This window comes from Loxodonta africana, chromosome 1 (assembly GCF_030014295.1).
Source record: "Loxodonta africana isolate mLoxAfr1 chromosome 1, mLoxAfr1.hap2, whole genome shotgun sequence".
Classification (NCBI taxonomy): domain Eukaryota; kingdom Metazoa; phylum Chordata; class Mammalia; order Proboscidea; family Elephantidae; genus Loxodonta; species Loxodonta africana.
The window spans coordinates 12,925,390-12,939,609 of NC_087342.1; the positions used below are offsets into that span (position 1 = coordinate 12,925,390).

The following is a 14,220-nucleotide window of genomic DNA, read 5'->3' on the forward strand; positions in this document are numbered from 1 at the left end:
CCCCTGCAACCTAATTAGCATGCACCGCCATTCTGAGAAGTATCCGCCCCTTGAAAGAAGCTCACTAAATATTCATTACTCTATTGTCTCCACCGAACCAATATAAGCCCTAGCCTTGCTCCCCTTTTCGAGTCAGTCTTTTGGAGAGGCTTAGTCCCCCAATGATTCCTTTTGTTTGACTTAAGCAAAATAAAGCTTGCTGAAGATAAAGTTTGTCTTTCACATGTATTCTTACTCGGGAAAAGACATGGACCCTTCGTGTCAAATTGGCGATTGGTAACACCATCTTCCTGGGTTCAGTGACAATTTTCCCCACCAAATTTGAGGTGGAACCTGTGAGCAAGAATTTGTACTCTCTGGTAAAATGATTTTGCCTGACCTCAAAGAAAGAGACTGAAAGAATGTACTCTTTTTATGCAGGGGTAAGGGTCTCAGCCTAGCTGTCTGTCAGACACTCAGAATTCTCTGCCACAGGTCACGTTTTTAAGTGGCTGCTGTTGGACCCAGTGAAGAGTCAAAGGGTATGATTTTGCCAAGGCTTTGTAGTTAATGCCTGCTCTGTTCTGTCTTGGGAAACAGATTGCCTCACCTAAGTGACGGACTGAATTGATCATTTTCTGCCTGGGTTCTCACTTGTGAGAGGGCCAAAGACTCACCCCAGCGCCCTAGAGGTTCCTGAGACTCCCATTGGTGGAACTTGAATCCAGACATAGCGGAGAGTTTCTCCCAAGAAGCTATCCAAGCACATGCCTCATTCTCTAAAAGACAGTATGAGAAAGTGCCAAAAAAAAAAAAAAAAACAGTGCCATCGAGTCGATTCCAACTCATAGGGACCCTATAAGACAGAGTAGAACCACCCCATAGTTTCCAAGGAGTGCCCAGTGGATTTGAACTGTCGACCCTTTGGTTAGCAGCCATAGCACTTAACCACTTCGCCACCAGAGTGTCAGATAAGGAGAAAAGGTTCTATTGTCAATGGATTAAACAGGGAGGTACTGTTGGCCATCTGATTCACTGGGAATGTTCTAGATAGGCTCTTTTTGTTCAAGAGAATTTTAGATATGTAGCCCTGGTGGTGCAGTGGTTAAGAGCTGAGTGCCTCGGGGCAGGAGGCTTGCTGGTGGAGTGGGGTGCCATGGGGGCACTTACTGGCAGAGATAAAAGAGCTTTGTAACACTTGCTGGAGGAAGGCAGAGACCAAGGGCCAGAGAGAGGCGTGCCTGCAGGCACTGCTGAGAAGAGGCTGTCCTGTTGGAAGAGCTGTATCCTGAGCCTTCCTGATCCTGAATAGTAACCTGTTACTTCCCTAATAAATCCCATAGCTGTGAGTATGGTCTGTGAGTTCTGTGTGGCACGGCAATGAATTATCGAACCCAGCAGAGAAGTAGAGAGTGCCATGAGAGGGACAGTTGGTGACAGAACTGGTAAAAAGATAGGCGACAGATGGCATGTCAGACCTCGCCTAGGAATCAGCCTTGGGCGGTTGATGCTGGTAATGATTGTCCTTCCCCCTTGTGGAGTTTGAGGAGGAGGTCAGATACTGCTGCCACACCATTTTTACAGTGGGGCCTGGTCTTCTCCAGCGTTCGCTACCAGAATCTCATAAGATTCTTCTCCCAAATGGGGCAGTCATGTAAAGCACTTACAATGATGTCTAATTCATAATAACCACTCAGCAAATGCACTATTACTACACTTTTTATTTCTTGAACAAATATTTGAACAGTGTATCACTTATGGTTTGCTTAACCAAATAGGTGAACCACTACCATTAACATCCTGAATGAATGGTTTAAAATCCTTGGCCTCACATAATGACCCCTCTGGAGACAGGTAGCCCAGGTCTGTAAGGGCAGCTCCACAAGGCCATCAGCAATCCAGTCTCCTTCTATCTTCCTGTTCTGCCAACCTTAACATGTGGCTTTTATCTTCATGCTTATCACCTAGTAGGCAAATAATTAGTTCCTATCCTAGGCACTTCCAGCCTCCTTAACCACACCCCAGGTGAAAAGGAGGAGGAGAAGGCAATGAGGAAGAAGGGCAGTGTCTTTATCAGGAAAATAAAAGATTCTCAGATATGCTTCTGCTTACCTCTCATTGGCCAGAACTGTTTCATTGTTACCTGAGGCTACAGGAGACTGGGCACACTGCCACCCTAAACAAAACCCAGATCCTGCTGGTAAGGACGTGGACATGGATATTAGGGAGGAAACTAGCAGTGTCTCCTAGGCACTGAGGACCACAGCCAGCCCCCAAGAACTGGTGGGGAAAAAGGCAAACCAGTCACTTAATGTGACAAATATCAGGAGGTGCTGTCATAGGAGAACATAAAGGGACACCTAATCACAAAAGGCGGGCAGTTCAAACCCACCCAGAGGCACCTCAGAAGACAGGCTTGGTGATCTGCTTCCAAAAGGTGACAGTCTTGAAAACTCTACGGAGTAGTTACACTCCGCACACTCCAGGTCGCCGTGAGTCGGAATTGACTTGATGGCAACTAACAACGAGAGTTTGTATTTGCGAGGTAGGAAAGGCTCGCTGAAAGAAGTGATGGCTGAGACATGAAGCACGGGTAGAGCTGGCCAGGGAAGAGAGAGCTGTGCAGAAGCTCAGAGGTGAGATTGGATTTTTCTGGGAACACAAAATTAGTGGTTTAGCATTGGTGGGGAACAGCCCAGCGCAGTGTTTCAGAGCTCAGCTGCTAATCAGTTTGAACCAGCTGCTCCTTGGAAACCCTATGGGGCAGTTCTACTCTGTCTATAGGGTCACTATGAGTTGGAATTGACTTGACGGCAGTGGGATCGGGTTTTTTTTTTCAGAGTGTGCTGTACAGAGCCCTGAGACTGGGGGTAAGCAGGAGTCAGAGTGTGACGAACTTCCTAAACCATTTTAAGGAATTTGTACTTATCTTCAAGACAGTGAGAAGCCACTAAGGAATTTTAAGAAGGAAAGAAATCTTGCTTGCTAGTTTTTAAAACTAGACTGAAGCAATTATCTTATATCATGATTTATATATATTAAAAAAAAAAAAAAAACTAGTGCCGTCGATTCCAACTCATAGCGACCCTATAGGAACACTTAACCACCACACCACCAGGGTTTCCCTTGATTTATATATAAAACCAAACCAAACCCAGTGCCGTCGAGTCGATTCCAACTCATAGCGACCCTATAGGACAGAATAGAACTGTCCCATAGAGTTTCCAAGGAGCACCTGGCGGACTTGAACTGCCGACCCTTTGGTTAGCAGCCGTAGCACTTAACCACTACGCAACCAAGGTTTCCAATTTATATATAGATATGTATATAAAAAAACCCATTGCCATCGAGTAGATTCTGACTCATAGGGACCCTATAGGACAGAGTAGAACTGCCCCATATGGCTTCCTTTTGGTTAGCAGCCGAACTCTGAAACACTGCATCACCAGGGCCCTGTATATATACACACACACCAAACCCATTGCCATGGATTCTGACTTCCCCACAGAGTTTCAAAGGAGCGCCTGGTGGATTCGAACTGCTGACCTTTTTGTTAGCACTTGTAGCACTTCACCACTACGCAGCCAGGGTTCCCAATATGTGTGTGTGTGTAAATTATAACGCAGCAATTATCTTTAAGTGCCAGGGGATCCACAAATTCACCTAAGCCCGTGTCCCTCCCCTTTTACAGGGTGTTCTCAGGTGTTCACTGCATTCAGAAGCCAAAAGCTACCTTTGCTTAAACCTGGTTAAAATTTTGGGTCTCCTCCCAAACATGATGGAATGAAATTAAACTTGTTCTAAAAATGTTGCCCCTGTCAGGAGTGATTACTTTTTGGCTATTTTCTTTATAGTCAAATATTATTTTAAAATATTATAATATATAATATTATATTCATGCTCAATTATATAATAAGTATTGTTTTAAAAAGTGAATCAATTATTCTACAAGGCTAACTACACACAGAAATCATGAGTAATCAAAGTAATTCCTAACACGTTCGATCAGAGTGCCTAGCTCTCGGCAGAATATTCGTTTGTCTTGATTAAAATGCAACCACAGTTACGCGTCATTCCTGGATGGTCTTAAGTGCCACGGCACATGAGCAGACACCGCTGCCGTAGCTCTGGGTACGTTATTGCTCCGTTTCCCAAACTGGCATCTGTGAAACACAACTTATAAAAGAGCATGACTTATTAGAAAATCTTAATTACTGTACATATTTGATACCGTTTTAATCTCCAGTTGAATCTTTTCAAAGACTTCTTGTTGTTGGATGCCGTCAAGTCATTTTTGACTCATAGCAACCTGGTGTGGCAGAGAACTGTCCCATAGGGCTTTCTTGGCTGTAACCTTTACAGGAGCAGGTCAGCAGGTCTTTCTCCTGAGGAGGCTAGGGCATTATAATATTCTCTTAGTCAGCGAAACAGTCATTCGCGGCCCACTCTCTACCCTCATTCCTGACTCCCTGCTTTTTTTTCCATCACCTTTTAGCACACTATATAAACAAATAAAAAAAAAAAAGAACCCAGGCCTGTTGCTGTCAAGTTGATTCCGACTCCTAGCAACCCTACAGGACAGAGCAGAACCACCCCATAGTTTCCAAGGAGTGGCTGGGGGGTTCGAGCTGCTGGCGTTTTGGTTAGTAGCCAAGCTCTTAACCACTTTGCCACCAGGGCTCTGCACACTATATACTTAATTCTTCACTGTCTCCCTCATTAAACACCAGCTTGTTGAGAGCAGGTATTTTTATGTTTTGTTTCCTGACAAGACGGTAGCTGTTTCTTGCTGTGGCTGTCTTCTGTCTTGCTGAGGAAGGGCCAGACTTTTCTCTGCACTTCTCCACATTACTTCTTTACTTCTTTTTGGCTAAATCTTTGCCTATCCTTCCAGCAACAAAATCATATCAACAAATTGTTGTAAGGCACCAACGATGTGCAAGACACTTTGTTTCCACAGGCAAAGCAACTTTCAAGGGCAATACATAATTCACCCTTCTCTATATTTGAGGCTTTGAATGCCATTCATCACAACTAAACACGTTAAATATTCTAAAAGTTATTGAGTCAGACCTGACTCATAGCGACCCTATGTACAACAGAACAAAACACAGCCCAGTTCTGCGCCCTCCTCACAATCATTGCTTTGTGGGAGCCCATTTTGCAGCCACTGTGTCAACCCACGCTGAGGGTCTCCCTTTTCTTCGCTGACCCTCTACTTTACCAAGCATGACGTCCTTCTCCAGGGAGTGGTCCCTCCAGATAACAACTCCAAAGTAAGCAAGATGAAGTTGCGTCATCCTGGCTTCTAAGGAGGATTGTTAAGGATTAAATTGTGTCCCCAAAAAATATGTGTTGTAAACCTAACCTCAATGCCTGTGGTTATAAACACATTTGGGAATAGGCTGTCTTTGTTATGTTAATGAGGCTGGATTAGTGTGGGTCTTATTTTGAGTTATCTCTTTTGAGACACAAATGAGATTAAACAAGCAAGAGAAGCAGAGATGATGGAAGCGAGGTGCCAAGCCACATGAAGACTGCTCAGGAGCAAAAGCTCAATAGTGACAAGGACCTTCCTCGAGAGCTGACAAACAAAACGTTCCCCTAGAGCCAGCAACCTGAATTCAGAATTCTAGCCTCTTAAACTGTGAGAAAATAAATTTGTTTGTTAAAGCTATCCACTCGTGGTATTTCTGTTACAGCAGCACTAGGTAACTAAGGCTGTACTTCTTTCAAGTCAGATTTGTTCATTTTTCTGGCAGCCCAGGTATATTCAATATTCTTCACCAACATTATAATTCAAAGGCATCAATTCTTCTTCGGTCTTTCTTTTTCATTGCCCAGCTTTCACGTGCACATGAGGCAACTGAAAATACCATGGCTTGGGTCAAATGCCCCTTAGTTCTCGAGGTGACACCTTTGCTCTTTAACTCTTTAAAGTCTTTTGCAGCAGACTTCCCAATGCAATGTGTCCTTTGATTTCTTGACTATTGCTTCAACGGGCGTTGATTGGGGATCCAAGTAAAACGAAATCCTCTACAACTTCAATCTTTTCTCCATTTATCACGATGTTGCTCATCGGTCCAGTTGTGAGGGTTTTTGTTTTATGTTGAGGTGTAATCCATACGGACAGCTGTGGTCTTTGATCTTCATCAGTAAGTGCTTCAAGTCCTCTTCACTTCCAGCAAGCAAGGTTGTGTCATCTGCACATCACAGGCTTTTAAAGCATCTTCCTCCAATCTTGATGCCACAGTCCAGCTACTTTGATTACTTGCTCAGCATAGAGATTAACTATGCTGAAAGGGTACAATCCTGACGCACAACTTTCCTGATTTTAAACCACACCGTATTCCCTTGTTCTGTTCAAACAACTGCCTCTTGGTCTATGTACATGTTCCACACGAGGACGATTAAGTGCCACTCGTCTGTTGGTTTGTCATACTGTAATAGCTGTGAGGCTGGAAGCTGTGCTACCAGTATTTCTAATACCGCACAGGTTTTAGTGGAGCTTCTAGACTCAAAAAGCCTAGGAAGGGTATACTAAATAAATATAAATATTTATTTATACTAAAGGTCATGTGAATCGGAATTGACTCGATGGCAACTACCACCACACTAAAAGTCACCACCATAATCTTCCTAAGCTCTGTTATACTGGAATGACTTAGACATCCTACTGACATAATTAAGGAGCCCTGGGGATGCAACCATTAAGCTGAATGAAATTTTGCAAAGGCTGTTATGAATAAGGGTCTGAATTCCCTCCTAAGCAACAGCACCAGGGAGATCTTTTAAGTTCTATCTTTATTCTTGCATTCATCCTTTCAATTCACTCATCCATCCAATAATAATTAAACAACTATTGTCAGGCACCGTTCATTAATAAGCAAGCCTTATAGAAAATCTTTTTCTCTGCTGGCACCTAGAAAATTTTTCCTTTTGAGAAGACTTGATTCTAATCTCCACAAAAGTAGATCTTATTTATCAATAGCCACAACAACTAAGTGACATACTTACAATAAGTGCTCAAAAAAAGTTGTTGAAAGAACAGTGAGCACTTTATGTCTTTATTGCTCTTTCCCAAGCACATAATCTATGAGCAGCTACATAGACACAGGTCTACCAGTTACCCAGTTGGTTGATGTAACTGTGCTAGAGCCACGTGGCTTATGTTTAGATCATTGTAGTAGACAGAATCCTAAAATAGCCCCTAATTTTCCCACCCTAATTTTTTTTTTAAACCTCTAGGAGCCCTGGTGGCACAGTAATTAAACACTTGGCTGTTAACTGAAAGGTCAGCAGTTCAAACCCACCAGTGCACCTTAGTCCTGAAAAGTGACATCTTTGCTTTTTAACACTTTAGGGTCTTTTGCAGCAGATTTGCCCAATGCAACGTGCCATCTGATTTCTTAACTGCTGCTTCCGTGGGCATTGATTGTGGATCCAAGTAAAATGAAATCCTTGAGAACTTCAATCTTTTCTCCTTTTATCATGTTGTTGCTAATTGGTCCAGTTGTGAGGATTTTTGTCTTATGTTGAGGTGTAATTCATACTGAGGGCTACGGTCTTTAATCTTCATTAGTAAGTGCTTCAAGTCCTCTTCGATTTCAGCGAGGAAGGTCGTGTCATCTGCCTATGGCAGGTTGTTCATGAGTCTTCCTCCAACCCTGAGGCCGCGTTCTTCTTCATATAGTCCAGCTTCTCAGATTATTGGCTCATCATACAGATTAAGTATGGTGAAAGGATACAACCCTGACACACACCTTTCCTGACTTTAAACCACTCAGTAGCCCCTTGTTCTGTTCAAACAACTGACTCCTGGTCTAAGTACAGGTTCCTCATGAGCACAATGAAGTGTTCTGGAATTCCCGTTCTTTGCAATGTTATCCATAGTTTGTTATAAGCAACACAGTCGAATGCCTTTGCATAGTCAATAAAACACAGGTAAACATCCTTCTTTTATTCTTTGCTTTCAGGCATGATCCATCTGACATCAGCAACGATACCCCTTGTTCCACATCCTCTTCTGAATCCAGCTGGTGGCAGAAAAGGGAGTGAGAAATTTCAAATATGAGAAAGACTTAATGCACCATTGCTGGCTTAAAGATAAAGGGGCCACATGTCAAGGAATGTGGGTAGTTTCTAGGAACTGAAAGCAGTCCCTGACAGCCAGTAAGGGAACAGGTACCTCAGTCCTAAAACCACAAGGAAATAAACTCTGCCAATAACCTGAAGGAACCTGAAAGCAGGATCTCCCCCAGAGACTCCAGGTAAGAGCCCAGCCCGGCTGATAGCTTGCATTTAGCCTTGTGAGATCCTAAGCAGAGAACCCAGTTGAGTCTGCCCTGGTTTCTGACCTACAGAACTGTGATATAATAAATAGGTATGGTTTTAAACTGCTGAATGTGTGAAAATGTGTTACGCAGCAACAGAAAACAAATACAATCATTCTGTATTAGAAAATGCTTTTTTGTAGTGATAAAATTCTGCAATTACCGTTTTTTTACTGACTCATTTGAATATTATTATGTAAACCTTCCCCTGCCTTTTCCTTTTCTAAGTTTGTTTTGTCCAAGAAAAATTCCACCCAAATTAGTTTCTACATCTGAAAACAAGATTAAGTCAAGGCACCAGGAAATCTCGGGACAGTGTCCACCTTACACTACAGTAAGTCCACAAAAACAAGCAAATAAACTCATCAGTGACCATAAAAGGTCTATGCTCATGCAAATAAATTTGTAAAAATCAAAGATATAATATAAATCAAATCAGATAATAAAATTGTGTTCAAATTCTGTTATGAGAACTTCATGTCTCAACTTGGAAAACAACCAAATAAATATGCACACTGAATCAGAAAATTATTTTAATAGTTACAAAACTTATTTTTTACAGAATCAGTATAAAATAGAAGTTGATATCTCCATAATTACCAGAATTATTAATATTTGAGGTCTTGGCTAAGTGGGGCTGAAATCAACAAAAGGTCTTGGACTGTTGGCTCAGAAGTCATCCTAGGAAGCCCACCCTGTTGATGTCTGTCGTGCTTAGCTCTTATGAGATGACCCGGTCCTTTAAAAAACAGTATCTTTCTTTATTCGTTCTTTGGAGGCTTGAAGTGAATTCGGCAGCGTTCATTAAACACCTAATATATTTAAACAGAAACAAAAGTCGTTGAGTCGTCCTGTGTAAATCAGGCTTGGAACTAAATTAAATGTGGCATGGTTCAGGAGGATACTACTGTTTGGTAGTATCAACAGATTTAGGCAACAGAGGGGTTTCCTCATCAGTCCAAACTGATCTACCAGGTACTCAGAGTATGGAGGCCTTGATAAGCATTTACAAGACAATGTTAATATTTTTATAAAATTTTAATTACTCAAGGAAAAATCATCAAGAGCCGGCTTAGTTCGTAACTAACCAACATTTCAATTCCATATTTTGGACATATTTTGGACAATTACACAAAAAATGCGTAAAATAAGTTTAAGATAAAGCTTTAATTCTCTTCTTTTAAAATAAATTTTATTCAGATATTTGCTGTGCTTTTCTAAATGTGCACCCGATCCTTCTCACAACGAGGTATACCTGACAGGGAAACCAGTCTTGTGCTGTGCTGTGTGAATTTAATTTTTTTGTTCTCTTTACCTTGTGCCCTAAAAATCTACGCAAAATATTATATCATAAATGTTAAAAGAACTCTCTGTGACTAAATGCCTGTCAATATGGGATTGGTTGCATAAAAGTTTTGTCACAGTCATTCAATGTTTTACAATGCAAGCTTGAAAAAAAGACAGCTCTTTACGTTCTGATTTGAAAAGATTACCAAGATATATTAAAGGGAAAAAACAAGGTGCGTATGGCACATTTCCATTTGTGTAACAAAGGAGAAAATGAATACATATATTTATTAGAAAACGTATAAATATCTGAAAGAATTTCAGATCTTTCTTTTCAGAGGGAAGGGAAAGTAACTGGCTTGAGAGGCAGAATTTTTACGGTACAGCCTTTAATATTAAAAAATTTTTGAACCATGTGTCTAAAAATTGTAAGTGTTCAATTAAAAAATCCTCAAAGTCTAAAAGAATTTCTTCCCAGGATTTACCCCCCTACTTCGCTGCTTTAACGAATAAATCATTTTTAAGGTAAAACATTACCTGTGCTGGCCGGTGTGGACTATCATAAAGAACTATCTACCCAGGGAGCTTCTCGGGTACAAGTACTGTTCAATTTCTTAAAGTAGGTGGTGGATACATGCATCTTTAAATCTGACATGTTAAATATACTCTTTGGGATATGTATTTCACAATTACAAGCAAAGACGTTACAGACTCCTTCTGGCCCTTTCGTCTGATAACTCATCTCACTCCAATTCTCAGCCTTGACATCTCCATGAAGCTCACTACACTCAGATCAAAGGAGACCAGATCAGTGGCCTTGATATACATGAGTTGGCTGAGCCTCTCCAAATTATTTCCCTAAATGACTTCCTATCTTTTTGCTGGCCTATTGTACCACAGCCACATTTTCTTCTTTTTAAAACAAGCAGGGGATTCACTTTTGTGGGGTAGAGAGAGGATATCTTCTTTTAAAAGTAATATCAAATCTGAAAGTGCTTCACTCTTCCCACAATACATTTTACATGTATTATAAACTGGGTTTTTCAAGCCAGAAGATGTTCACTGTACCCCCTCCATCCCATTCCAACAGTAAATGTTATCTCTCCAGAGAATATAAATGAAAAAATATTGTCAAAATCTTTCATCAAGTGTCAAACACCTTACTATGTTGGTGGTAAGGACTGGAATAGGAAATTGTGGCAAAAAGAGGATTAGATAAGGATATGTAATAAAGCAAAGTCTGTTTTGCAATTTACTCATGGCTCAGCAAGTTGGTGTACTATAGTTTTGGGTTGTAATCTCTCTCTTATAAGCACAGGGTTTAATCCCATCCATTAGTTAATTTCAAAGGATAAAACACAGAATTTTCAGCTTATTTTTTCAATATTTAATAGATTTTGCCCTTTGGAAATCTTTAAATTTTTAGAGTGGGGTATACGAATACACCTTTTCAGAAAACTAACATCAGAATTTTGTGATTTCCAACTACAAGTGTGGTCCTGGGATTTGTCCCCCAACCTAGTACCTAACTGGAATGCTGCAGGCGGGAGTAAGGAGTGGGTGAATCTATCAGCAGTAAGAACTCCTATTGTCAGACACAGGCAAAGCTACATACAATACAAAGGTTGATGGTCAAATGTGTTAGAAGACAAGCAGCTGTGAGCGGGCAGCTAAGTGATATATAACTTTCTGGAAAGTAACTGGACTCAGAAAGGCTAATGTTAACAAATAATTTCTTTGAAGGTTCTAAGTTAACTGGAGTAATAACTGTAAATATCAAATATGCCCATAATTAGTATTAGTCATATGGAATGCTCTCCAATTCTGTTACCAAGACAGGTCATACAATTCTACCATGACTGTAAAGTGAATTTTTATAACATAGATCTATTCAAATGCTCATCTGAAAAAAAAAAAAAGGTTAAGCCCTCATTGGAAACCCTGGTGGTGTAGTGGTTAAGTGCTATGGCTGCTAACCAAAAGGTCGGCAGTTCGAATCCACCAGTCACTCCTTGGAAACTCTGTGGGGCAGTTCTACTCTGTCCTATAGGGTCGGTATGAGTTGGAATTGACTCCACGGCGGGAGGCTTAAGCCCTCATTTACTTATAATGATCTTTATTCTCCTGGAGCCTCAAAGCGCCTGTTGTTCCCTTCCTTTGGCTTCCCTTTGCTAGTTCACAGTTTGGCTCCTCGTTTTCTCCAAAAACCAACATTATTTGTACCTTCCAGCTCCTGTCATTTACTACTTCTTCAACATTCAGTTCTGACTGCATCCATTTCAACTGCAAGAAAGGGAAAAAAAAGTAAAGTTATGGAAACTTAAATTGGCGCTAAAACCTAATTCTGTATTTTCCCAACAAACCAGCTCCTGCTCCTGCCTCCTTGTCTTTGAAGGGCATTATCTGGCTACAGTTTGGAACCTTCCTTGACACAGCCCACTCTCCCCACGGCTAACCAGGTGTTAAATCTTACAAAGCAGTGGTTCCCAGACTTTGTTGTATATTATAATCACCTAGGGAGCTTTAAAAAAAAATCCCAATCCCCAGGGAGTTCAGAGTAGAAGGAATACAAATGGCCAACAAACATGTAAAAAATAATCCTGATAAAACCTAATATTAGTGAGAGTGTGGGAAAGGATACACTGATACACGTAGGAGTACATGTCGTTGTAATTTCCATGGAAGATCATTTTGTAAGACTTATCAGACATGTAAATTCACACGTCCTTGAATCCAACAATTCCAGTTCTACGAATTTACCCTACAACTACAGATCTGCAAAAAGAGCACAGAGTAGCAAAAAGAAGGAAATGGAAGCAGCAACCTGATCTGGGTGGAAAGTTAAGAAAAAAGAAGAGAAACAGGGAGAAAGGAAGGGGAAGAGGGAAATACAAGCCCAAGTGGTCCAAAAAAAAAGAAAAAAAAATCCACTGCCGTCGAGTCGATTCCAACACATAGCAACCCTACAGGACGGAGCAGAACTACCGCACAGAGTTTCCAAGGAGACCTTGGTGGATTTGAACTGTCGGCCTTTTGGTTAGCAGCCAAACTCTTAACCACTGCACACCAAGGTTTCCAACTGGTCCAGAAAGGTACAAGTTTGCCACACCCTGACCATCCTGCCAGAGGTCTGAGGCTAAAAACTGCTGAAGTCTTTGTAACTTTCCTTATAACTGCCAACCTAATTACTACATCGGAAAAGTAGCCAATCTCACTGCCGGGCCCAGACGAGAGGCCCATAATAACCCCTAGTCACATTTTGGTCAGGCAGGACTTAAAAGGAAAGAAGCTAGCTAGTACTAGGAAGAGAGCTTGAAAATATTCCAGGAAACCAGGACAACGTCCTCGAGGCAAAGTCAAGAACCAGGAGACTTGGGAACAAATACCAGAGAGCTGGACAAGATCTGGGCAATCATGAATTTGGGCCCAGGCCATACAGCCTGCCCAATTAGGAATACAGCTCAGGCAAGAGGGCTGAGAAATTTGCATGCAGCACTAATAAGAAGAATGAAACTTGGTACTGACCCAGTAGCTCCTTGTAGACCCCCTTCCTAGACTCAGAGCTGGTATCACAGCATATGCTGAACTGTGCAGCCAGGGGAAGGACTGCATTTCTGATGCTTGGTGCTGTGCATGGAGTAATAGCAAGCCTGAAGAAGCCCACCTGCTCATACCAACGCAATTCAGTTTCAGGCTTTAATCAGCTCTATAGAGCCCAAGGAAACCCTGGTGGCATAGTGGTTAAGTGCTACGGCTGTTAACCAAGAGGTTTGTAGTTTGAATCTGCCAGGCGCTCCTTGGAAACTCTACGGGGCAGTTCTACTCTGTCCTATAGGCTCTCTATGAGTCAGAATCGACTCAACAGCAGTGGGTTTGGTTTGGTTATAGAGCCCAAAGGAAACCCTGGTGGTGTAGTGGTTAAGAGCTACAGCTGCTAACCAGAAGATCAGTTTGAATCCACCAGGTGCTCCTTGGAAACTCTATGGAGCAGTTCTATCCTGTCCTATAGGGTCGCTATGAGTTGGAATCGACTTGATGGCAATGGGTTTGGTCTTTTTTTTTTAGAGAGCCCAAAATTATTGAAGCTCCACTACTCTGTCAAAGTCTGGGCTAACTGCCAAAGAAGTAACTTCAAAGAACAGTGTGTGACAACATGCCACTAAGATAGCCTTCATAACTGCTCTCAAATATTTGAAGGGCTGTCAGGTATAAAAAGATTTAGACTTATTCTATACAGCTTCAGAGGGAAGATGGAGCAATAAATGCACATTAAACGCATGTTACGAGGAGGCAGAGTTTTGCTATATATAAGAATATCTTTGAACAATTAAAACTATCCAAGAATGCATGGCCACAAAAGATAGTTCCCCCTGCCCCCGCTAAGCAGTCGTTAAAGAAAAAACGAAGGTGGAAACAATGGGTTAGGAATATTGTAAACATTAATGTAGCAGATATGGGGTTCAAGAGACTCAAAAGGAAAAGAAAGGAACTATGTACCAGCCAATATGCTAGCTCTTACATACATTACAGCATTTATTCCTAACCCAGAAAACCTAAGAAGTTACTGAGTATTAATTCCATTTTACAGGCTGAAAAATCAAAGCTTCAGAAAAATTAATTT

The 14,220-nt window shown here is 41.4% G+C and overlaps 1 protein-coding gene across 3 annotated transcripts in view; it reads right to left on the reverse strand.

Moving 5' to 3' along the window:
* Positions 1–828: 828 nt before the first annotated feature.
* MIX23 (mitochondrial matrix import factor 23) overlaps positions 829–14,220 on the reverse strand; it is a 28,825-nt gene continuing 15,433 nt past the window's right edge. The window contains exons 4-6 of one of the 3 annotated variants that reach the window (XR_010322463.1): positions 11,823–11,882; positions 8,913–9,124; positions 829–8,015 (exon numbers count right to left, since the gene is read on the reverse strand). Coding sequence is in view for 2 of the 3 variants with exons in the window: in XM_064288497.1 (XP_064144567.1) it covers positions 9,074–9,124; positions 11,823–11,882 (111 nt within the window). In the remaining variant the exon portion in view is untranslated. Of the gene's footprint in view, positions 8,016–8,827; positions 9,125–11,822; positions 11,883–14,220 lie in introns of those variants that run through there. The other 2 variants (XM_064288497.1, XM_003412964.4) reach the window with 2 other exon arrangements.